We start from the raw sequence: 24,550 nt of genomic DNA, 5'->3' as shown, positions 1-24,550 counted from the left end.
AGATTTGGGTCTCTTTTTCTCTTAGTGTTTACCCTTTCTCCAACCACGTTTGCTACTGTGCTACCAAGATCTTTTCTGACTACTCTGTAAAACATCACCCCCCCATTTCCTATCTCTTTTTCTGCCATTTTTTTCTTCATTGTTTTTATTACTTTCCAACATATTACTGTGTATTTTACTAATTTAAGTTTGTTACATTTTTTTCTTCACTCTAATGCAACTCCCATGAGAAAACAGTTTGACAGTTGGTCACTGTTTTGTCCCTAAACACCTGAACAATGCTTGATATGCAGTAGGTACTTAATGTTTAGTAGTTTAACATGCTTTCAGCTGTAAACATTAAAAATAGTAATTGTGGTTTGAAAGTTTAGACCATGTATGTCTCAGACTGTTCCAAAAACTGCCAAGTTACTTATATCTATGTGCAGACCATGGTTCAGTTCAGGAGTCCACATGTATAAAGGAGAGTAACAATTTGTGACCTTCAAACAGTGATTTGTCAGAATATAGAGGGAGCTAAGAGTACAGTGATGTGATTATTGTTAAAACTGTTGTCATTTAGAAGCCACATTAGACTGACTTTTGGTAGCTCCAGAGGGCAGAACTGGGGTTGTGAAGATACGTATTGAGAGGGAGGATGGGCAGCAGGAGTGATCTGGGGGAGAAGTTGGGCTTTTGCCTGATCTGGGAGAGATGATCGTAGTTTGAGTTAGGATGAGGACCATGGAGATGGGCTGAATGGATGGGATTTGAGATCCGTAGGCCTCCTGTGGTAGGTTAAAGCAGAGGGAGGCATTTTGGTGATGATTCCTGTTGGTGGTGGGGCCCAGAGAGGACAAAAGCCGTGTTGTCTTTGACATGCTAGGTTTGGAGGACCTCTGGAAGGCTCAGGTGGAAGTTTCTACAGGCAGTTAGAGATAGGCTACTTCAGAAAGTTTGTGGAAAATGTGTGACATGAAACAGCGATGCATAGATTTCTAAGCTACACCAAAATAAGCTTATTTTTAGTTCCATTTTCCACAATTTTTAAAGTACTCATGAATGATTTTTTTTTTTTTTTAAGATTTGTTTGTTCATCTTGAAGGTCAGTTACAGATAAAGAGAGAGGGAGAGATCTTCCATCCACTTGTTCACTCCCCAAATAGCTGCAATGGTCAGTGCTAGGCCAGCCTGAAGCCAGGAGCCAGGAGCTTCACCTGGGTCTCCCACGTAGATCTTTTCCCAGGCCATTAGCAGGGAGCTGGATTGGAAATGGAGCAGCCTGGACATGAGCTAGTGCCCATATGGAATGTCAGCATTGCAAGTGGAGGCTTTACTTTCTATGCCACAATGCTGGCCCCCGAGTGATTTTCAAACATAGATAAAGGATATGGGTTGAAAATAGGGAATTGGCATCACCTTTGTAGGTAATTGAAATTGTGGTTGTGAGTGAAATTACCTTGGGGATGAGGTGTTACTTGCAAGAAAAGAGAACCATAATGGTTCCCAACATGAAAGAAAGTTTGCTGGGAGAATGTGAGGTGCCAGAGAATACTGTACCAATCAGAGAATGAGGAAGTGAGCATGGTCTCACAGAAACCAGAGGAAGAGTGTTTCAGAGGACAATTGTGTATGGCCAAGTGTTGATGAGAGTTAAATAAGGTGAGAACTATAAAATGAGGAGAGCTGATTGGTCTTTGGAGCAAGTGGGACAGTAACCTTACTTTCAGATTGGTCCTTAACTAGGTCTAAACTAGATCCGCAAATACTGAGATGAACATTTAAAAAGTTATGTACCCACATTCAGAAGAAAACTAATGTTCATCAGATATGTACTGTCAGGCACTGTGTTTTAGACATTTTACAGAATTTTAATTTGTTGTTTTTAGTAGTCTTGCAATATTGGATGTATTTGCCCACTTTATAGAAGTTGGTCTGAAGATCTAGAGAAGGTAAATAACTTAAGTTGTAGAGCACTTATTGAGTATCTATTCCCAAGTCCATTTGACCCTTTGACCTTTAGTTACTCATTACACATCAGTTGGCCTCCCAAACTATAAGTCAGTTCTCTCCAGTAGGCATTTCTGCTTCGATGAAAATGCTGTGTATCTACACTCTCCAGTATAGTAGCTGAAGGTGACGTGTGGCTAGTGAGCACTTAAAATGTGGCCAATTTGGCTGAGACACTGAATAGGAGTTACTGTATTGGATGGTGCAGTATGGCTCACAAGCCACTGAGAATCTCATGTTAATAAAGCGTAGTCTTATGAAAAGAGGTGGAAACACATATTGTTCTTCATTTGAAAGGAGTCCTGCTTTGCTTATTTGCTAATCTTGGTTGCTGTAAATGAATTTTGTAGGTAACTCTTTTTTTAAGACTATCAGCCAGGTTTCAGGTACAGTACAAGGAACTTTTCCCCCTGAACCATTTGAGAGTAAGTAGCAGATACAATGTCATCACCTTAAATACACTTCTAAGGAATTTCTGTTATACAAGTATGTAACCATCCAAGTCAGGAAGTTAGCTATCTAGTGGCAGCTGTCAATCAAGTTTGCTGGTTTCCACAGTAGTTTCCTTTGTAAACTAAAGAATTCTGTGTTACATTTAAGTGTAATATCTTCAATCCCTCGGTCTTACCTTCATAACCTTGATACTTTTTTTTTTTTTTAAGATTGAAGGTTAGTTTTATTGTAAAATGTCTCTTTGTAAAATATTTCCTTATGGTGCAGTATTTGACAGTAGTAATGTGTTCTCAGTTTGCCCTATCACCTGGCATAGGATTTATTTATTTATTTAATTTGTTTATTTGAAAGGCAGAGTTACAGAGAGGCAGAAGCAGAGAGAGAGAGGTCTTCTATCCACTAGTTCACTCCCCAGATGGCTGCAACAGCCAGAGCTGAGCCCATCTGAAGCCAGGAGCTTCTTCCTGGTTTCCCATGTAGGTCCAGGAGCCCAAGGACTTGGGCCATTTTTTCTGCTGCTTTCCCAGGCTGTTAGCAGAGAGCTGGATTGGAAGTGGAGCAGCCGTGACTTGACACGGCACCTATATGAGATGCTGGCAATACAGGCAGTGGCTTTACCTGCTATGCCACAGCGCCAGCCCCTGGCATAGGATTTGCTGCGTTACTGTTATATGCACTGAGATCACTTGCCTAAGGGGATTTCTTCCAAGCTTCTTCATTGCAAAGTGACTTTTCCCTCCCTTAATAATTTTTTTTTTGACAGGCAGAGTTAGACAGTGAGAGAGAGAGACAGAAAGGTCTTCCTTTTTCTGTTGGTTCACCCCCCAAATGGCTGCTACGGCGGCATGCTGCACCCAGTGAGCTGCGCTGATCTGAAGCCAGGAGCCAGGTGCTTCCTCCTGGTCTCCCATGCGGGTGCAGGGCCCAAGCACTTGGGCCATCCTCCACTGCACTCCCGGGCCACAGCAGAGAGCTGGCCTGGAAGAGGAGCAACTGGGACAGAATCTGGCGCCCCAACCGGGACTAGAACCCAGGGTGCTGGTGCCGCAGGCCCCGTCCCTTAAAAATTAATATGTAATTTTGGGGTAGGTATTTTTAAACTCTAAAAATAGCCCATTCCTTATCAAACTTGCTCTTATTGTTAAGCTATCCTAGCTTTGATCAGTGAAAGCTTTTTTCAAGCTAGCTTATATTTCTTTTCACTTGGTTTGAAAAATTCCATTCTTTTTGACACAGTATACCAAACTTACCTTTTTTTTTTTAAATTTTTATTATTTATTTGAAAGGTAGAGTTGCAGACAGAGAGAGAGAGAAGGTCTTCCTTCTGTTGGTTCACTCCCCAAATGGCCGCAACGGCTGGGCTGCGCTGATCTGGAGCCAGGAGCTTCTTCCTGGTCTCCCATGCGGGTGCAGGGGCCCAATGACTTGGGCCATCTTCCACTGCCCTCCCGGGCCACAGCAGAGAGCTGGATTGGAAGTGGAGCAGCTGGGACTAGAACTGGCGCCCATATGGGATGCTGGCGCTGCAGGCAGAGGATTAACCCACTGTGCCATGGTGCTGGCTCCCAAACTTACCTTTTATTTTCTCTGCCACAGTCCTGGAATCAGTTATTCCAAAGACTGATTTCTTTTAGTGGAGAAATGTGTTTTGAAATCAAGATTTGAGCATTGTATTTATTTCTGTATCCATATATGGAAAACTAAAATTTTTCTAAGTGTAATTGACAAGGTTTTTTCTGATTTTCTCCCTTTTGGAATTTATAACTCTTGTCTTAGAAGGAGAATCTTTTATTACTGTCTTTATGTTGATCAGCTCTTCTTCTCAGCTGTCTTCCCAGTGCTGCTCTTTCCCATGTTGGATTCCCTTTTTACTCTGTATAGACGATAATATCCTGAGCACAATTCTCAGGTACCCCAGATGTTACCATTCAGTTTAAGCTCTAGGACCTCACTGTGGGCTCTTAATATCCCTGATGTGTACATCTTGATCACTGACCTGGGCTCTGATTCTTCCAACCAAAGTTGCAGTGTAGAGACACTCCTCTGTTTATTCCTTTTTAAAGATTAAAGATTTATTTATTTTTTTTAAAAGGCAGAGTTAGAGAGGGGGCAAGGCAGGAACAGAGAGAGAGAGAGAGAGAGAGACTGAGACTGAGACTGAGACTGAGGGAGGGAGAGAGAGAGGGAGAGAGGAACTGAGTGAGCTTCCGTCTGTTCATTCACTCTCCAAATGATCACAACAGCCAGGACTGGGCCAGGCTGAAACCAGGAGCCAGAAGTTTCTTCTGGGTCTCTCATGTGGGTAGTAGGGTCCCAAGGTTTTGACCCATCCTCCCCTGCTTTTCCAGGTCCATTAGCAGGGAGCTGAATTGGAAGTGGAGTAGCTGGGACTCGAACTGGTGCCCATATGGGATGCTGGTGATGCAAGTGGCAGCCTAACCTGCTGTGCAACAGCACCAACCCCAGTTTATTCCTTTTTATAAAAGTTTACTACAGCCGGTGCCGCGGCTCACTAGGCTAATCCTCCGCCTAGCGGCGCCGGCACACCGGGTTCTAGTCCCGGTCGGGGCGCCGGATTCTGTCCCGGTTGCCCCTCTTCCAGGCCAGCCCTTTTTTGTGGCCAGGGAGTGCAGTGGAGGATGGCCCAGGTGCTTAGGCCCTGCACCCCATGGGAGACCAGGAAAAACACCTGGCTCCTGGCTCCTGCCATCGGATCAGCGCGGTGCGCCGGCTGCAGCGCGCTGGCCACGGCGGCCATTGGAGGGTGAACCAACGGCAAAAGGAAGACCTTTCTCTCTGTCTCTCTCTCTCACTGTCCACTCTGCCTGTCAAAAAAAAAAAAAAAAAAAAAAAAAAAAAAGTTTACTACAACAAAAATTTTAGTGGAAAATAATAATCAGATATATTTTCAGCTTTTTAATTTATACCTGTTGAGACTAAATTTCCTCATTATTTCCCTTTTTACCCTTGAGTTCTCAGACCTACTTTTAAGATTGTCTTTTATTGGGGCCGGAGCTGTGGTGCAGCGGGTTAACACCCTGGCCTAAAGTGCCGGCATCCGATCCGGCTCTCTGCTATGGCCTGGGAAAGCAGTAAGAAGATGGCCCAAGTCCTTGGGCCCCAGCACCCGCGTGGGAGACCCGGAGGAAGTTCCTGGCTCCTGGCTTCGGATCGACGCAGTTGCGGCCAATTGGGGAGTGAACCATCTGATGGAAGGCCTCTCTCTCTCTCTCTCTCTCTGCTTCTCCTCTCTCTGTGTAACTCTGACTTTCAAATAAATCAATAAATCTTTAAAAAAAAGATATGTCTTATTGTATTTTTGGCAGTAAAGCAAATCAGTGATTCATTCTATTTTATGTATAAATTTAGGAGTCAGACCTGGCTTAGAATTTTAATGGTTCTGTAAATTGATTTTTTTTTAAAGTATCTTAGTTTCCTCACCTGTTTCAATTTTTACATAATATTTATGTAAGTCCATTGAGAACAAACAGCTGATTCTGTCGCTGCACTCCATACCTTTGAGTTAGCCCTTTGTAGTGAGTGGTTTTCAGTCCTTAGTGTTCTGGTGTCCTGTATGGTAGTGTTGCTTTTTAAATGTGCCGTGGGGGTACTCTTCATTGTGAAGACTTGCTGTGGTCCTGGGTTGGCTGCCTGGGGTAGAGTAGACCCATTCCCTGCCTACAAGGCTGTGTTCCACGTTTGTTGATAGCTGGCTTGTCCGTGGGGTCTGGGCCCAGATCATGGCTGATGTCCTTGAGGAGGTTGATCCTACCAGCTTTCTTCTAACTAATTTCCGCATTTCCCTCACTCTCCCCCCTTTCTGCTGTCTCATTAACCTTAGAGCACCCAATCTAAACATCTCAGAAACTACTTTAAAAAAAGTATGGGGAGAGGTAGATTTTTCTTTCATGATTCTCTGTTTCTTATAAAATACAGTTTAAATTCTAGGTTAGATTTTAAGTTCCCTTACATTTTCCCTTTTATTTTCATTGTTTATCATTTATTCCCTTTAATTACATAATTACATATGTAGTTTGCATTGTATTTCTGTTAGACAGTCCTACTCTGGGTGTTCTAATGTATTTCCTATGTTAACAGTCTCATTAGGGTTAATGCTTTACTACTTAATCTAGCAACCCCACAGCTCCCCTAATGTCTGTTGTGGAGTAATTGTCACATTTGTTATATCTGTGTGCAGTGATAACCATTATGGAATAGTTGTCATGCGTATTACATATATATATATGTGTATATATATATGTGTGTGTGTGTTGCTGAGATTTTTTTTTGTAATTATTTATTCAAAGGCATAGGGACAGAGAGAGGGTCTCTCTTCTGCTGGTATATTCCCCAAATGCTTATAACAGCTGGGACTGGGCCAGGCTAAAGCCAGGAGTCAGGAATAACTTCTCTGTCTCCTGCATGGATGCAGGGACTCAAAAACATGAACCATCATTTGCTCCTTCCCAGGCACATGGGAAAGAAGCTGGATTAGAAGCAGAGTAACTAGGACCTGAACTGGGCACTCTGATATGGGAGACAGGCTTCCCAGGAGGCAAGTTAACCCAAGTTGTGCCACAAAGCCTTCCCAGCAATGAGATTCTTGAATTCAGTAGTCATACACATCGAAGGAACTTAAGGGGAGAAAACTAGACTTTTATACACAAATATTTTATATTGTTTTGTATTAATAAAATTCCAAGTTTAATTCTGGTATCATTTCCTTTAAGCTCAAGGAATTTCCTTTTGCACATTTTTTTTTTTTTTTAAGATTTTATGTATTTATTTGAGAGGTAGAGTTACAGACAATGAGAGGGAGAGACAGAAAGATCTTCCTTCTGTTGGTTCACTCCCCAAATGGCCACAACAGCTGGAGCTGTGCTGATCTGAAGCCAGGAGCCATGAGCTTCTTCCTGGTCTCCCATGCGGGTGCAGGGGCCCAAGGACTTGGGCCATCTTCTGCTGCTTTCGCAGGCCACAGCAGAGAGTTGCATTAGAAGAGGAGCAGCTGGGACTAGAACTGGCGCCCATATGAGATGCTGGCGCTGCAGGCAGAGGGTTAACCTACTGTGCCATGGCGCCGCCGCCCCCCCCCCCCCTTTTAAGATTTATTTTATTTATTTGAAAGTTACAGAGAGAGGTAGAGACAGAGAGAGAGGTCTTCCATCCTCTGGCTTGCTCCCCAGATGGCCACAATGGCCAGAGCTGTGCCGATCCGAAGCCAGGAGCTTCTTCCTGGTCTCCCACGTGGGTACAGGGGCCCAAGGACTTGGGCCATCCTCCACTGCTTTCCCAGGCCATAGCAGAGTGCTGGGTTGAAGAGGAGCAGCCGGGACTAGAACCAGCCCCCATATGGGATGCTAGTGCTTCAGGCCAGGGCTTTAACCCGCTTTGCCACAGTGCTAGCCCCCTTTTGCACATCTTTTAAAGCAAGCCATATGGTAATAAATCCTTAGTGCTTCTTGGCTGGAAATGTCTTTTTAAAACACTTGGATTTCTGGTGAAATCCTTCCCTGGACTTAGAATTATGGGTTAACGATTCTTATGTGTTTCAAAGTCAGAGTTACAGAGAGATCAATCGATCTAATATCCATTGGTTTACTCCTCAGATGGCTGCATTGGGGAGGAATGGGCCAGACCAGAGCCAGGAGCTTCCCCTGGGTCTCCCGTGTTGGTGGCAGGGGCCTGAGTATGTGGGACATCCTCTACTGCTTTTTCCAGGCCATTAACACGGAGCTGGATTGGAATTGGGACAGGTGGGATGTTAATTGGTGTCCATATGGGACACTTGCACCATAACACCCACCCCTGGACATTATTTCATCAAATGTTTTCCTATACCAGTTTCTTTTCCCTGTTTCTGAAACTCAGTGACATAAGTATATTTTGCTGTTGTCCACAGGACCTTGAAACTCTCTCTTCATCGTATTTTCAGTCTTTTATTTCTGTGTCCTTCAGATTAGGTTATTTCTGGTGATTCAATTTTAAGTTACTAATCAATTCCTTTGCATTTCATTTCTATTGTGCCCTTATTTCAATTCTAAAATTTTTGTTTCTTTTTTATAGTTATTATTTCTCTGATGATAACTTCTGACTTCATTTCAGAAGTCATTTCTTTTTCTTTTTTTTTAAAGACTTATTTATTTGAAAGAAAGAACATGGGGCCGGCTTTGTGGCACAGCGGGTTAATGCCCTGGCTTGAGGCACCGGCATCCCATATGAGCGCCGGTTCTAGTCTCAGCTGCTCCTCTTGTGATCCAGCTCTCTGTTGTGGCCTGAGAAAGCAGTGGAGGATGGCCCAAGTGCTTGAGCCCCTGCACTGGTGTGGGAGACCTAGAAGAAGCTCCTGGCTCCTGGCTTATGGCTTCAGATCAGCACAGCTCTGGCCGTTGCGGCCAATTGGGGAAGGAGCCATCGGATGGAAGAACTCTCTTTCTCTGCCTCTCCTCTCTCTGTGTAACTCTGACTTTTGAATAAATAAATCAATCTTAAAAAAAAAAAAATGACAACAGAGAGAGGGAAAAACAGAAAAAAGAGGTCTTCCATCGTTGGTTCACTTCCCAAGTGGCTATAACAGTGGGGTATGGGCCAGGTCAGAGCCGTTAGCCTGGAACTCCATCGTGGTCTCCTACATGGATGGCAGGACCCAAGTGCCTGAGCCATCTAATGCTGTTTTTCCAGGAGCATTAGCAGGAAGCTGGATTGGAAGCAGAGCACCTGGTGCTTGAACTCATGCTCTGGTGTGGGATGCTGGCATTGTTTGTAGCTGCTTAACTAGTGCTGGCCCTGGAAGCATTCATTTTCCTGTCCATGGAACACAATTATGCTAGATTGAGCCTCCATTTCCCAAAATACTTGGGCCCAGAGGTGTTTTCAGATTTCAGATTTTATTCCTGTTTTTGATTTTGTAATATTTGAGAGGTCTGCAATGAAATGTCTTGGAGGATGGGATCTAAGTCTTAAGATGAAAATCATTTGTGTGTTATGTGTACCTTATGTACGTAGCCCACAAGTAATTTTACAAAGTATTTTTAGTGCACTGAGGTTTTGACTGCAACCCATCACATGAGGTCATGTGCAGAAATGTCTGCTTGTGGCATCATAGTCATATTGAAAATAATCACGTTCAACTAACCAGCTAGGTATTTCACTTGAAAAGGTAGTTTGCAGTTTGTAACCTTCTGTAGTAAGATTATTTTTTGGAGAAAATTGCACTATCACTTCAACTCTAAAATCTTTATGGTCTGAGTTGGTCTTTTCCAAAAATTATCTATGGGTATATGAGAAGTCTTCAAGAAGTTCATAGAAAATGTATATTATTAAAAAAAGCATGCATGGATTTCAATTTTTTTTGCAAAATAAACATCTTTTAATTTCATTTTCCACAAACTTTTTTGAAATATCTTTGGATAGTCTGACAATATTTCTTTATTTCAATAATTATAAATCATATATTTTTAAATCAAAGACATTGACAGCTTTTATTAATTATTTTCATTTAGTTGAAAGATAGAAGAGACAAATGGACAGAAACAGATCTTTCTTCTGCTAGTTCACTTTCCAAATTCCAGCAACATCCAGGGTTAGAAGCTGAGATTTCAGTATGGGTCTCCTGCATGGGTGGCAGGGACTCAAGTACTTAAGCCCTCATTTGCTTCCTCCCAGGGTACACATTTGCACCTGGAGTGGGCCATGGCACCAGCTCTTGAACCCAGGTATTAATATTTGGGATGCAGGCATCCCAGGCATCATAACCACTGCACCATATGCCTACCCTCGCAACAATATTTGCTCACTATCAGTGTAGTTTCTCCTATTTAGAGTACTTTGCGGAAAGAGAATATTGGTAGTACGTTAAAAGCTGGTGGAACAGGACTTCCTGATGCAGTGACTTACTCTACTTCCATGTTCTTTGCCCTAAAAGGTCTTGGAAAAAACACTCACTAAATAAATTAATTTAAGGGAATGAACCATAGAGATGGAATTAGCCACAATTACTATTGTACTTAGGTCAGTGTCACTTAAATACCATAAGGATTTGGTGTTCAGCTGAGATACTGGATGACTTATAACCTGAAACAGAGGTTTTTGTGTCTGTATTGGATGGTTTAGTTACACAATTAAGAGCACAGCAAAAGGGCCGCCGGTAAAGCCGCCACCTGCAGCACCGGCATCCCATAGAGGTGCCAGTTCAAGTCCGGCTGCTCCACTTTCGATCCAGCTCTCTGCTATATCCTGGGAAAGCAGTGGAAGATGGCCCAAGTTCTTGGGCCCCTGCACCCACATGGGAGACCCAGAGGAAACTCTAGGCTCCTGGCTTTGGATCATCCAGTGCTTTGGCTATTGCAGCCATTTGGGGAATGAACCAGCAGATGGAAGACCTCTTTTTCTCTCTGCCTCTGCCCCTCTGTAATTCCACTTTTCAAATAAATAAATGATAATAATAATGTACAGTAGAGCTAGATTGCCAGGATGTCATTCCTGGCTCCACTATAAATCGAGCATCTACTATAAAAATGAAGATAATGAAAGTATCACTGTGAACTAAAGTTAATCTCTTCCGTATATGTGATGTGTGTGTACGTATATTTTTATATATATGTATATATATATGAAGAGAGAGAGGGAGAACTTAGAACTTGATTTGTGCCGTGCTTATTAAACATGTACATAAATAATTGACTTGAAGTTGTTTATTGGGCACTCTCTTGGAGGTGTGCTGTTGAATCCTGCTGATGGAGTGGTGAACAACAGTTTTGCAGTCATATGAATCATCAGGAATATTACCACTTCCTGTTGCTTGACTACTTCTGTTTCTAGTGACTTGGGTTAATATTTGTGTTATTTCCAGTAAAAAGCTTGGTGGGTCTCAATCCTATTTACCTTGTCTTTGTGACCTTGGGCAAGTTACTTAACTTCATTGTATATATAAATGGAGGTATCTGTTTCATGTGTTTACTATAAGAGATAAATGAGCTAATTTATGACCTGTCAGAAAGCAGTAGTTAAAATTAGTATGAAAATGTTATCCCAAAGTCCCAGTCATGGATTATTGTAGCATTTGTCATAAGATTACATTTAGGGAGCTGGTGTTGTACCACAGTGGATTAAGTTGCTGTGTTTGATGCCAGGATCCCATATTGGAGTGCTGGTTTTGAGTCCTAGCTCTTAAGCTTCCAGTCTAGCTCCTAGCTAGTGCTCCTGAGAAGGCAGTAGAAGTTGGTCTAAGTACCTGGGCTCGTGCCACCCATGTGGGAGGGCAGGACAGCCTTCTTGGCTCTTGAGTTTGGCCTGAGACCTGGTGGTTGTGGCCATTTGGGGAGTGAACCAGCAGATGGAAGACATCTCTCTCTGTCTCTTCCTCTCTTTGTTGTTCTGGCTTTCAAATAAATAAATCTTTGAAAAAAATTACATTTAGGAGTGAATCCCAGTGTCTTTCCATGTCTGATGCTAACACAGGCGAGAACTTTTTAAAGGTTGTATGTATAGTATATAATGTATGTATTTGGGTTAGGATAGTAATATTTCATAGAAGTAGAATTGAGGGACACAGTGATATCTATGCACACACAAACTTATGTGACAATAAAATATCTGTCTTTAAGGTCATTACATAGGAGAATGATTCTGTGTTTAAGAAATTTAGATTATAAGCTTAGCTGGAATTAAGAGCCTTTTTTAAACTATGGAAAATAATTGTTCTTTTTCAATCTCAGTTTCATTATAGAACATTGTATCCATTTTTAAGGAATTAGTGTGAAAATGGGAATTTCTTAAGGAACCAGTATCAGTAACAGTTAGCATTTGTGCAAAAGCAGCAGACTTTTTTAGAGTTGAAACTATTCTAAGATTTAAAAAAATCTTGTTTGAATAGAACAGAGTAAAATTTCAGAAGCAATGTTTTGAGCATTGTCCCTTTTTTCCTTATCGTTATAGATGAAATCCAGTCCCATTCCTCTGTGATAGTATTTGCATGTGTCATTTATTTTAATTAATTCTTCTCCAAAATTCATGTTGCAATTTTTTTTTTTTTTTTGACAGGCAGAGTGGACAGTGAGAGAGAGAGACAGAGAGAAAGGTCTTCCTTTGCCGTTGGTTCACCCTCCAATGGCCGCCGCGGCCGGCGCGCTGCGGCCGGCGCACCGCACTGATCCGGTGGCAGGAGCCAGGAGCCAGGTGCTTTTCCTGGTCTCCCATGGGGTGCAGGGCCCAAGCACCTGGGCCATCCTCCACTGCACTCCCTGGCCACAGCAGAGAGCTGGCCTGGAAGAGGGGCAACCGGGACAGAATCCGGCGCCCCTACCGGGACTAGAACCCGGTGTGCCGGCGCCGCTAGGCGGAGGATTAGCCTAGTGAGCCGCGGCGCCGGCCCATGTTGCATTTTTAAAAAAGATTTATTTGAAAGAGTTACACAGAGAGGAGAGGTTGGAGGGGGAGAGTGAGCGAGAGAGAGAGAGAAAGGTCTTCCATCTGCTAGTTCACTCCCCAACTGGCTGTAATGACTGGAACTGCGGCGATCCAAAGCGATCCAAAGCCAGGAGCCAGTAGCCTCCTCCAGGTCTCCCATGTGGGTGCAGGGTCCTAAGGACCTGGGCTATCCTCTACTGCTTTCCCAGACCACAGCAGAGAGCTGGATCAGAAGTGGAGCAGCCAAGACTCGAACCCGTGCCCACATGGGATGCTGGCACTGCAGGTGGCAGCTTTACCTGCTACGCCACAGCACTTGCCCACATGTTGCATTTTAATCCCCAATGCAACAGTATTAACAGGTGGGATCTTTAGGAGGTGGTTAGGTCATGAGGGCCCTTACCCTCATGGTTGGGATTAGTTACTTCTAAATGGGCTAGAGGGAGCTAGCTGGGCCTTTCCCCCTTTCTGAATCTGTGGCATGCGAGGGAGGACGCAGCAAGATGCCATCGTGGAAGCAGAGACTGAACACTACACACCAAACCTGGTACTCAGCCACCAGAACTGTGAGAAACAAATTCTGTAACTTATGGATTACCCAGTCACGGATACTTTGTTACAGCAGCACAAAGGAAGACAAATTTGTTTGTTTATGGGTGTTTTCTGTTTGGGGAGGTGGATGGATGCACAGGGATAACCATTTTGACTTAGAAAGTGTCTCCAGGGTAGACTACGGGTTATATTATAGTTGACACTTTTCCGGTTTTGGGTAGAAGAGGATATAAATTCACCTTTTCTTTATTGCACTGGGGAGAGTCTTATTTCTGCCAAGGGCCATTGGGTATGTTTTCTTAGTTTTTACTTTTTAAAAAAGGTTTGTTTATTTACTTGAAAGGCAGAGATAGAGAGAAAGAGAGAAACAGAGCTAGGGATACCTTCTATCTGTTGGTTCACTATCGAAATGGCCACAACAGCCAGGGCAAGGCAAGGTCAAAGCCAAGAGTTTCTTCTGGGTTTCCCATGTGGGTGCAGGGGCCCACGCACTTGGGCCATCTTCCACTACTTTCCCAGACACATTAGCAGAGAGCTGGATCAGAAATGGAGCCGAACTGGTGCCCATAGGGAATGCTGGTGTCACAGGCAGAACCTTAATCTTCTACGCTACAGTGCCGGCCCCATTTGTGTATATTTATCATTCATGGGCTGTGCAAAATTACCAAATTAAAAATTAGCCTGCTATAGATTTACTGAATTTTGAGTCCTGCCTCTTGTTCCATTGGCAGGGCCAGACCAAGTGATTTTGTGGGTCTTACGTGGCTCATGGGCTGGACATTTCCCATTCCTGCCATTCCATCCTTGCTTCGAGGATGTTTTCTTCTCTTTGCTGTTCTGCTGGTCAGATCTGAAAGTGCTGTCTTACTGACCCTAATGCTTTTATGGTGTTCTTGGGGGATTTGGTTGTAAAATGAGTCTGACTTGCTAGATAAACATGAGACTTATTCTTCTAAATATAAACCCTACTTTCCTTCACATAAAACTCTTCTTCAAAGAACCCACAATAGGCATTGAGTAACTGCTGATGGAACAAAATCAAAAACTGTAAGAGCTGCAGGTTTACTTCACCACTTGAGTGTGTCATTGTTCTTTAGGATTGGGGATGGAAATCTCAAGGTAAGTGGGGGTTAAGTAATCAGCTCTGTTTTACTCCTCCATCTCTTAACGGGGGAATTAGAGAAGAATTGCATAAATATATTAAAATTATTGAAGGGCACGGAACATGCTATACTTCAATTGCTTATCATTTGTAGTTGTAATGGAAGCCTGTTGTAAGTTCGTTATCAAAATCTTTTATGGTAATCTATCCAGGCAAATGAAAGGTATCCATTTTCTTTCTTTAAATAAAGTACTGCATTGTAGATGTATTCTTCCTATTGAGAGGCCAGTTGTCACGTGTGAGTGTGACCTACCTATGAGCCAGCTGCAGTGGACACCTTTCCCCAGGTAGTGGAGAAACTGGCCTTGGCACATTATCGATGGAGGCCTGGTGCTGACTTATCTCATTAACTCTGTCTTAGAATTTAGTGGGATTGTTAAATTGTGCCTGTTATTTTAATGTATGTATCTCTACAGTTATAGATATATGTTGTTTCTCTGACTTTTCAGAACTGTTAAAAAATGTGGGAACCAGAGGTAGAAAATTCAGACAACTCATTTCAAGTGATAGTGTGATTTGGGTGGCCCTCATTGGTGGTAAACCAGTTGGAAAGATAGACTGTGAAGCTGTCAATGAGAAAGTACCTTATTGAAAATGTTAACAATTTAAATTCCAATCTGTAGTTGCTCCTTCATGTTAGCTTACTTTAAAAATTTTTAAATATTACTAATATATAGGAAAATTGACATTTTTTGGGTATAGAGTTCTGTAGATTTTTAAAAAGATGTATTTATTTGAAAGACCTGTGGTGGGGGAAAGAGAGAGAATCTTCTGTCTACTCGTTTACTCTTCTGATGGCTATAACAGCTGGAGCTGGGCCAGCCTGAAGCCAGGAGTAATTTTATCCAAGTCCTCCACATAGATGGCAGGAATTTAAGTACTTGAGCCATCACCTGCTGTCCCCCAAGCACATTATCAGGGAGCTGGATTGGAAATGAGTAGTCAGGACTTGAACTGGCGCTCTAGTTGGGAATGTGGTCGTCCCAAGAGCCATCTTGACCTGCCGTGCCACAGCAGTCTTCTCCATAGTTCTGTGAATTGTAACACATATGTAAATTTTTATTACCACTACTACAGGATTCAGAATGGTGCTGTTACCCCAAAATTTCTCCTTGTGCTATCTTTGTAGTCATACCTTCCCTGAGGTAGGAAAAGAACCCCAAACAAATTTTAAATCACTATAATTTGGACCTTTCAAGAATGTCCTGTAGGTGGCTTGTGGGTTCCTGGAGCGGCCTCTCTATTTGCTCAGGCCCTCATGCCAGCAAGATGGGCAAGTGCCAACCGTGGTCTTCACACTGCCAGGAAGCTCCACAGTTACTGACAGGACCAGAGTGCATGACAAGCAGTACAAGAAAGCCCACCTGCGCATGGCTCTGAAGGCCAACCCCCTTTTCAAGGTGCTTTTCACGCCAAGGGAATTGTGCTGGAGAAAGTAGGGGTTGGGGCCAAACAGCCAAACTCTGCCATCAGGAATTGTGTCAGGATCCAGCTGATCAAGAATGGCAAGAAACAGCCTTTGTTCCCAATGATGGGTGCTTGAACTTCATTGAGGAAAACGATGAAGTTCTGGTTGCTGGATTTGGTTGAAAGGGTCATGCTGTTGGTGACATTCTGGAGTCTGCTTTAAGGTTGTCATAGTAGCTAGTGTATCTCTTTTGGCCTTATACAAAGGCAAGACAGACAGAGCAATGTCATAAACTGATGGCAGAAATATATTATTAAAAATTTTCATATTCTAAAAAATGAATAAATGTAGTTGTATGTAACCTTTTGAGAATGGCTTATTTCACTCAGTATAATACTTTTTTAAAAAAAATTTTTAACTTTATTTCAAAGGCAGAATTACCCAGAGGCAGAGGCAGAGAGAGAGAAGTCTTCCATCCGCTGGTTCATTCCCCAAATGGCTGTAACAGCTGGACCTGGGCTGATCTGAAGCCAAGAGCTTGGAGCTTCTTCTGGCTCTCCCATGCAGGTGCAGGGGCCAAGGACTTGGGCCTTCTTTTACTGCTTTCCCAGGCTATAGCAGAGAGCTGGATAGAAGTGGAGCAGCCAGGATTTGAACTGTTGCCCATATGGATGCTGGCACTACAGGCAGTGGCTTTACCCACTATGTTACAGTGCCAGCCACCAGTATACTACTTTTAAGGTTCATGTAAGTTGTTGAATGAAATAGTAGTCCATTCCTTTATATTGCCGAGTAGTTTTCCACTGCCTGGTTGAATGTACCATAGTTTGTTTATTTTGATGAAGTCCTGTGTATAAATTTGTTATTTCCTTTGGTTTTTGAAGTATAGTGATGCTAAAGTAAAAAAATGAGTTGGGAAATGCTCATCTTCCATTTTCTGAAAGAGAATGTATTGATTTGGATTTATTTCTTAGTAGAATTCACTAGGGAAATTATCTGGGTCAGGAGGTTTCTTTTTTGGAAGGTTTGACTACAGATTCAGTATTTTAAAAAGTAAATCTAGGGCTACTCAGGTTATCTACTTTATCAGTTGTGCTGCAGGTTTAATTTTTATTTTTTCTAAGAATGAGCTTTTGTTGTCATTGATTTTTCTATTCTGCTTTTATCTTATTTTTTAAATATTTATTTATTTGAAAGGCAGGGTTACAGAGAGGCAGAGACAGAGGCAGAGAGAGAGAGGTCTTCCTTCCGCTGATTCACTCCACACATGGCCGCATTGGCCAGAGCTGGGCCAATCTGAAGCCAGGAGCCAGGAGCTTCTTTTGGGTTTCCCACGTGAGTGCAGGGTCCCAAGGACTTGGGGCATCTTCTTCTGCTTTCCCAGGCCATAGCAAGAGAGTGGGATCTGAAGTGGAGCAGCCGGGATTTGAACCAGTGCCCATATGGGATGCTGCACTGTAGTCGGCAGCTTTACCTGCTATGCCGCGTTGCTGGCCCCATCTCACTGTTTTGTCGATGTGTCTAGATTAGGTGTGCCATTTTGTTTTGCTTGTTTCATCTGCTTTTGTTCCTCTGTAGCCTCTTTTGAGTTTTTAAACACTTTTTAGTATTCCATTTTAATTTATTGTGCTTTTTACTAATTTTTAAAAATACATCTATAGGGATTATAATGTACACATTTAGGTTTCATTCCACTTATTTTTTAAAGATTTATTTATTTATTTGAAAGGCAGAGTTACAAAGAGGCAGAGGCACAGAGAGAGATTTTCCATCAGCTGGTTCACTCCTCAGATGGCTACAGTGGTTGGAGCTAGGCCAAGCCGAAGCCAGTATCTAGAAGCTTCTTCGCTGTCTCCCATGTGGTTGCAGGGCACAAGGACTTGGACCATCTGCTGCTTTCCCAGGTGCATTTGCAGGGAGCTGGATTGGAAATAGAACAGTCGGGACTTGAAGTAGCACCCATATAGGTTGCCAGCACTGCAGGCACAGCTTTACCTGCTATGCCACAGCGCCAGCCCCAGTATTTATTTATTTATTTTTAATTTAAAAAAAAAATTTTTTTTTGACAGAGTGGACAGTGAGAGAGAGAGAGAGAAAGGTCACAGAAAGAGAGGGAGAAGGGGAGAGAGAAAGATACCTTCCATCCTCTGGTTCACTCCTTAGGTGTCCACAATGTCTTGAGCTGATCCAGGGTAAAACCAGGAACCAGGAGCTTTTTCAAGGTCTCCCAAGTGGATGGCAGAGGCCCAAGTGCTTGAGCCATCTTCTACTCTTTTTCCCAGGCCATTAACAGGGAGTTGGATGGGAAGTGGAGCAGCTGGGACAAATTGGTGCCCATTTTGGATGCTGTGTCACAGGTGGTGGCTATACCACAATGCCAGCGAGTGTTTTATCACTTCAGATGAAATGTAGAAGAAATCTTAGCACTATGTATGTCTCTTTACCCTTCTCACTTTTTATGTATGTTGTTTTTTTAAAGGTTGATTTATTTCAGAGGCCCAGTGACTCTAAATAGATACAGAGAAAGAGAAAGACCTCTCATCTGCTGTCCCCCACCCCAAGTGCCTGCAGCAGTCCCCAACCTGGACCCAAACCAGGAGCCTGGAAGTCTATCCAGGGTAACAGTGACTCACCTACTTGAGTCACTCTTGCTGCCTCTTGGGGTCTGCATTTAGTAGGAATTTGGAGTCAGGAGCTGGAGCCAGGTATCAAATCCAAGCACTCTGATGTATGACATGGTCATCTTAACCAGTAGACCAGATGCACATCCTTCTTGATACTGGATGACAAAAAATTCACTGATCTGTACAAGTGCATTTCTTTGTATGTATGCTGCATTTTAATAAATTTTTTTTGAAAATGCACATCCCTCTCTTTACATTTTTTTGTCTGTATTACTTCAAAATGTATTGGAAATCTTACCAGAAAGTATAATAAATATTTGCTTTCAATTGTCACATATTTTTTAAGAGTTCAAAATCAGAACATTTAATCATATTTACTGAGAGAGTTACCATTTCTGTTGCTCTTCCGTTATTCCTCATGATCTGCTTCCTGTTACTGAAGACCGTGTTTAACTGCTCTTTCAGAACTGGCAGATTGATAATGTGCTTTGATTCACATCGTTTCCTGAAGGATATTTTCACTAGAGATAGGATTTTAGGTTTACATGTGTTTTCTTTTTTTTACGTCCTCTGGTCTGTCTGGGTTCTGATGAGAAACCACCAGTTGTGCAAATCATTAACTCTTCTTTCTCTCATAAGTAATAATATTACATTGTTTTTATCTGGCTGCTTTCACTCCTCTTCATTCATACTATTTAGCAGTTTGACTATGATATGTCCAATCATGGATATCATTGAAACTGCTGTCTGGAGTTTGTGAGCTTCTTAAGGTAGATGTTTGTGTTTTTCACTACGTTTTGCAGTGTCCAGTCATATTTCCTCTTCCTGTCCTTTTGTGTCGTCCTCTCCTCTCTCACTGCATTTGGTTTCCTCTCATTAGCCTCTTGACATGAATCTCAGAGTTGTAGTATTGCCTTATAGATTTCTGTGGCTCTAGTGATTACTTTTCAATATTGTATCTCTGTTTTCCAGATTGGATGGTTTCTGTTGGTCTGCTTTCAAGTTTGCTGACTATTCTTTTGTTTCTGTTCTATTGAATCTAGTATATTTTTAATTTTCAGTTAGTGACCTTTTTTCTAAAATTTACATTTGGTGGCTCTTTATATCATCTATTTCTTTGCTGTGATTTTAGCTTTCTATTTGCTTTAGGAGTGCTTGCTTTTAAGTGTTTTTGTACTGCCTTTAGGTAATTCAAGTATATACTTCTGGCATTTCCATTTTCTTGGTGTTTGCTTCGGTTGATTGTCTTTTCCCATGAGTGTTTGAAGTTACTCTGGTTCTCCGTATGCCAGGTTATTTTGGATTGTGTTCTGAGCATTCTTTAAATTATTTTTTTCATTTTTTGCCAGGCAGAGTTAGTGAGAGAGAGAGAGAGAGAGAATTATAGACAGTGAGAGAGAGAGAGACAGAGAAAAAGGTCTTCCTTCTGTTGGTTCACTCCCCTAATGGCTACTACGGCCGGTGCTGTGCCAATCCGAAGCTAGGAGCCGGGCACTTCTTCCCGGTCTCCCATGTGGGTTCAGGGACCGAAACACTTGGGCCATCCTCCACTGTCCTTCTGAGCCACAGGAGAGAGCTGGACTGGAAGAGGAGCAACCGGGACTAGTACCCGGCACCCCAACTGGGACTAGAACCCGGGGTGCCAGTGCCGCAGGTGGAGGATTAGCCTAGTGAGCCATGGCACCGGTCCCTGAGCATTTTTTTTTTTAAAGATTTTATTTATTTATTTGAGAGAGAGTTATAGACAGAGAGACAGAGAGAAAGGTCTTTATTCCGTTGGTTCACTCTCCAAATAGCCGGCGGAGTTGCGCTGATCTGAAGCCAGGAGCCAGGAACTTCCTCCCAGTCTCCCACGTGGATACAGGGGCCCCAGCACTTGGGCCATCCTCCACTGCTTCCCCAGGCCACAGCAGAGAGCTAGATTGGAAGAGGAGGAGCCCGGACTAGAACCAGCACCCATATGGGATGCCAGCACTGCAGGTGGAGGATTAACCTACTGTGCCACAGAGCCACCCCCTGAGCATTTTGAACATTATATTACAAAGTTTGTATCTTGTTTCAATACTATGTTGTAAAATTTTTATTTTTTCTCTTTTTGACTGGATGTTGAACCTGTTGAGTTCAGATAACAAGTTCCAACCAGTTTTTTTTTAGATTGTAGTTTTAATTTCAGTTCTGTTTTCAAAACTTTCACAGTACTATTTGTAGTTTGCATTGTGTACACCAGCCACTGCTACTCAGATCTGCCTGGGGATTAGCTGGTATTTTAGTTTTCAGAGTCTATGGAATGCTCCTTTGGGTCAGCTCTATATATGTGCAGCTCAGGGGTGAACTAGGAATTCAAGAACAATACTCTGACGTTCTCAAGCTTTTTCATTTCTGTTATATCTGTGATATTTTTAGACTTCTGGGTCCTTCCTTTCTTCCCATGTTGTTTTCTGTATCCAAGGACAGGAAGGCAGAGGAGAAATCCAGGAACTGGCTACAGTTTGTGCTGTCGCTGAGGATGGTGCCTCTCAGTTTTGGGTTCCTCTTCTGCAACTGTTGCAGCCACCACTGCCACAGGATTGCTTGAGAGTTGTGACTAGGAATAAGGGGCAGGCAGAGAGGAGGCAGCAATTTCCTTCCCTCTTTGTGAGCACTAGGAGGCCCATCTCAGTCCTCAGACAGAACTGGAGAGACTGATTGAGCCTTCTCTGTTGCTACCAATGTTTACTGGCTAGGGTTCAGAGTTCCTCAAGCCCAGGTCAGGACATTATGCATGAGGAAAAGTTGTAAACTTACACGGAGACTCTGGTTCTAGTTTCTTCCCCAGTCCTCTTGACCTTATTTGCTTCTGTGTCTTCAGATAATTGCTCTGTTCTTCAGTAGTTTTAATTCAGTGAAATTAACAAGGCAGCATGGATTTATTCCATTTCACCTGGAACCGGTACTTCCTGATCTCCCTTTTTATGTACTTCAGTGTGTAACGGCAGCTTGAATCTCCTTATGCTTATAGTTAAATACCATTTGTCAATTATGTTTTATCTTTTATTGTATAACAAAAATATATAATATTTGTAATATATGTGTGATCCTGCAGTGTGCAACAGTGCCTGTCTCACCTCTTGAGGAGATGATGTTACATTAAGTGAAGAAAGATGTAGAGAATTAGTCTTTTAGAATAATTGTCACGAACTCTCATTTTTAATAAACACTTGTTCTGTTTTCAAGTCAGTCTGTCTTCTGCCTGAGATTTTTTGGCTTGCTTTTCACTTTGAAAATCTTTTATTGTTTATTCATTTTAATCTTCTGAAGATGGCTTGCTTCAGTAATTATGTTATTGGTCGTCACAAACCACAGTGTGAGATGATGTGCTTCATATTTTGACTCTCAACTGCTATTGCAGACTGTGTAAGAATTTTGGAGTCTTTATGAAGCATAGCTTCATATCCTGGATTGAACATGAAACTCATTTCATTGTGAGACTTGTAAGTGTCGTTGACTTGAACTTCTTCATTTCCAGTTTATCTGATAAACAACAGCATATAGGATTGTTTGTTAATCGGTGAATGGTGCTCAGACAACATGCCCTTTGCTGAAGATAGATCCAGAATAGAGGAATCGAATGTAAGAGTCCTAGGAATTGCAACCCAATCACTGAGAATCTTTTCAGGAACTGAGTTAGGAAGTATTATCAGGAATTGATTTGAACTAGTAACTGAAAGCATGTAAACGAATCCATTAAAACAAACACTGATTAAAAGTTTTCTGAGTTTTATATCCACCTCAGTTTTACTAATTGTGGTTCGTAGTTATAAGGTTGGGGTAAAATTGAAACAGTTTCTAGACATCAAAATGTGAGAAGAAACGAGCATAGCTGCCCTTCAGCAAAACCAGGCAGCTGGGGGTAAGCATTTCACGCAGCAGTTAAGACGTCTGCATCCCATATTGGAGTGCCTGGAGTTTTTGTCCTGGATTCACTTCCAGTTATAGCTTCCTGGTAATGCACACCCTGGGGAGTGGCAGATAACTGTTCAAGTAACATAGATTAGACTCTCAAGTAGGAGAAATAAATTATTGAGCTGTGTAAAGGGATTGAGTATACTGTGTAAGTATATTATACCTGAAAGCCTAGGATTTAAAAATGCTGTGTTTTGATTTTTATTTATTTATTTATTTATTTATTTATTTTGGTGAAAGGCAGAAAGAGATGGACAGGTAGTAAGCAAGCAGGAGCTCCTGTCTGGTAATTTAGTCCCCAGATACGTGCAGTAGGCAGACACGCAGCCCAGGTCTCCCACGTGGGTGGTAGAGACTCAAGTAATTGAGCCATCACCTCTGCCTTCCAGAATACGCGTTAGCAGGAAGCTGGACTCAGGAACCAGAATCAGGTATTAAATTCAGACACGCCAGTATGGGATGTGGACAGCCTGGTGCGCATCTTCAGTGCTAAGCCAGATGCCCACTCCGTGTTAATTTTTAAATTGACTTCCCCCATTGAATTAACTCTAACTGAAATATCTTTGTATTATCAGGTGTTTAGGATCATGGGAGAGATACCAAGGTATGATTTTATTCAAGTGAAAAATCCTAGTTGGGTCATAGAGGAGCACAGTATGACTGAAATCAACTAGGTTGGGAGGGTATTTGACAGCAGCACCTCTCTCGTTCATTGCGTGCAGATTTAATCAGATCTAGATTCTGACTGACTGGTGTGGGATAGCCCATGAGGTGCCCTGTGTGGGTCGCACGTTCCCAGGTGACACTGATGCTGCCTTTCTGCATGGGTAGCAAGGAGCGGAACCTCTGCGTAGCTTGATGTATTTACTCTCCAGCAGTAATCTTCTAAGCCGACTCTGCCCCCTGGTTGCTCAGTGCAGTTTGAGGTGTGCTGCCTTCTTGCTCTCTGACAATACTGCACATTCCATCCACTAGCAGATCTGATGGCTGTGTTTTCAAACCACATCTCAAGTCTGAGTGCTTCCCATCACCTTTGCTACCACTGTGGACAAGCCACCACTGTGTCCACCGTAGATTGCTGCGAGTGGCCCATCTCACTCAAGAGAAGCCAGAGGTGCTGTGTGATTTTGTTTTCTATTCTGTCCTTATCTACAGTTTTTCCTTGATTGCACTCTACCAGATGTGCTGCTCTCCCTTGGGACTTTGGTATTTGCTACTCCCTTTGCCTATAGTGCTTAGGCCTGGAGTGCTGGGTGTCCACATTGCCTTCTCTTGCCTTGTGGATGCTGATTCAAATGCTGCTCTGTCAGAGAGGTTTTCCATAACCACTCTGTGTGAAGTAACAGCTTCCATTTTCTCACTCTATTAGCCATACTGTTTAATTTGTTTCTAGGGCATTTCTCAACGTCTAACATAGTTTACTCATTTATTTTGTCTTCCCACCAGGGATTTGTCTTGTTCAGTGTTGTACTTAAGGAATTGCCTAATGATTAACTACCTGTAGCATTAAATAGACCTTTGCCTTAAAATAAAAAAAGATTCAGAAGTCATTGGGCCTTTGAATACTTAATTGGTAGATTGTTCTGCCTCTTTTAGAACAGTCCATTCATCTGAAGATAGCTGCTAACATTCATCTTAAGTTTTCTGTTCTTCCAGGCTAAACATTTTTTTCCCACTTTACCTTTCTGCATGTGGTATGGTTTCCAGGGCTGTCACTGTTTTATCATTATATTGTGTGTCCAGAGGCTGGAGCTGTGGCGTAGCTGATAAAGCTGCTGCCTGCAGTGCTGGCATTCCATATGGACACTGGTTTGAGTCCCAGCTGCTCTACTTTTGATCCAGCTCTCTGCTATGGGCTGGGAAAGCAGTAGAAGATGGCCCAAGTGCTTAGGTCCCTGCACCCACGTGGGAGACCCAGAAGAAGCTCCAGGTTACTGGCTTTGGATCGGACCAGCTTTGGCCATTGTGACCATTTAGGGAGTGAACCAGCAAATGAAAGACCTATCTTTCTCT

The 24,550-nt window shown here is 42.6% G+C and overlaps 1 protein-coding gene and 1 pseudogene across 8 annotated transcripts in view; both read left to right on the top strand.

Annotated features, from left to right (window-relative positions):
* SCAF11 (SR-related CTD associated factor 11) overlaps nucleotides 1-24,550 on the top strand; it is a 72,987-nt gene that overhangs the window by 2,060 nt on the left and 46,377 nt on the right. For 3 of the 8 annotated variants that reach the window (XM_051851000.2, XM_051850998.2, XM_051850995.2), the window contains exon 1: nucleotides 15,809-16,538. The exons of the other annotated variants lie outside the window; for them this stretch is intronic. In XM_051851000.2, the coding sequence (XP_051706960.2) occupies nucleotides 16,533-16,538 (6 nt within the window). In that variant the 5' untranslated portion in view covers nucleotides 15,809-16,532. Of the gene's footprint in view, nucleotides 1-15,808; nucleotides 16,539-24,550 lie in introns of those variants that run through there. 8 annotated transcript variants of the gene reach the window in all.
* On the top strand, nucleotides 15,822-16,263 carry LOC138843911 (small ribosomal subunit protein uS12-like; annotated as a pseudogene).

This window comes from Oryctolagus cuniculus, chromosome 9 (assembly GCF_964237555.1).
Source record: "Oryctolagus cuniculus chromosome 9, mOryCun1.1, whole genome shotgun sequence".
NCBI lineage: Eukaryota > Metazoa > Chordata > Mammalia > Lagomorpha > Leporidae > Oryctolagus > Oryctolagus cuniculus.
The sequence above is the reverse complement of the archived record's forward strand: the minus strand, read 5'-3'. Positions and strand labels throughout refer to the sequence as shown.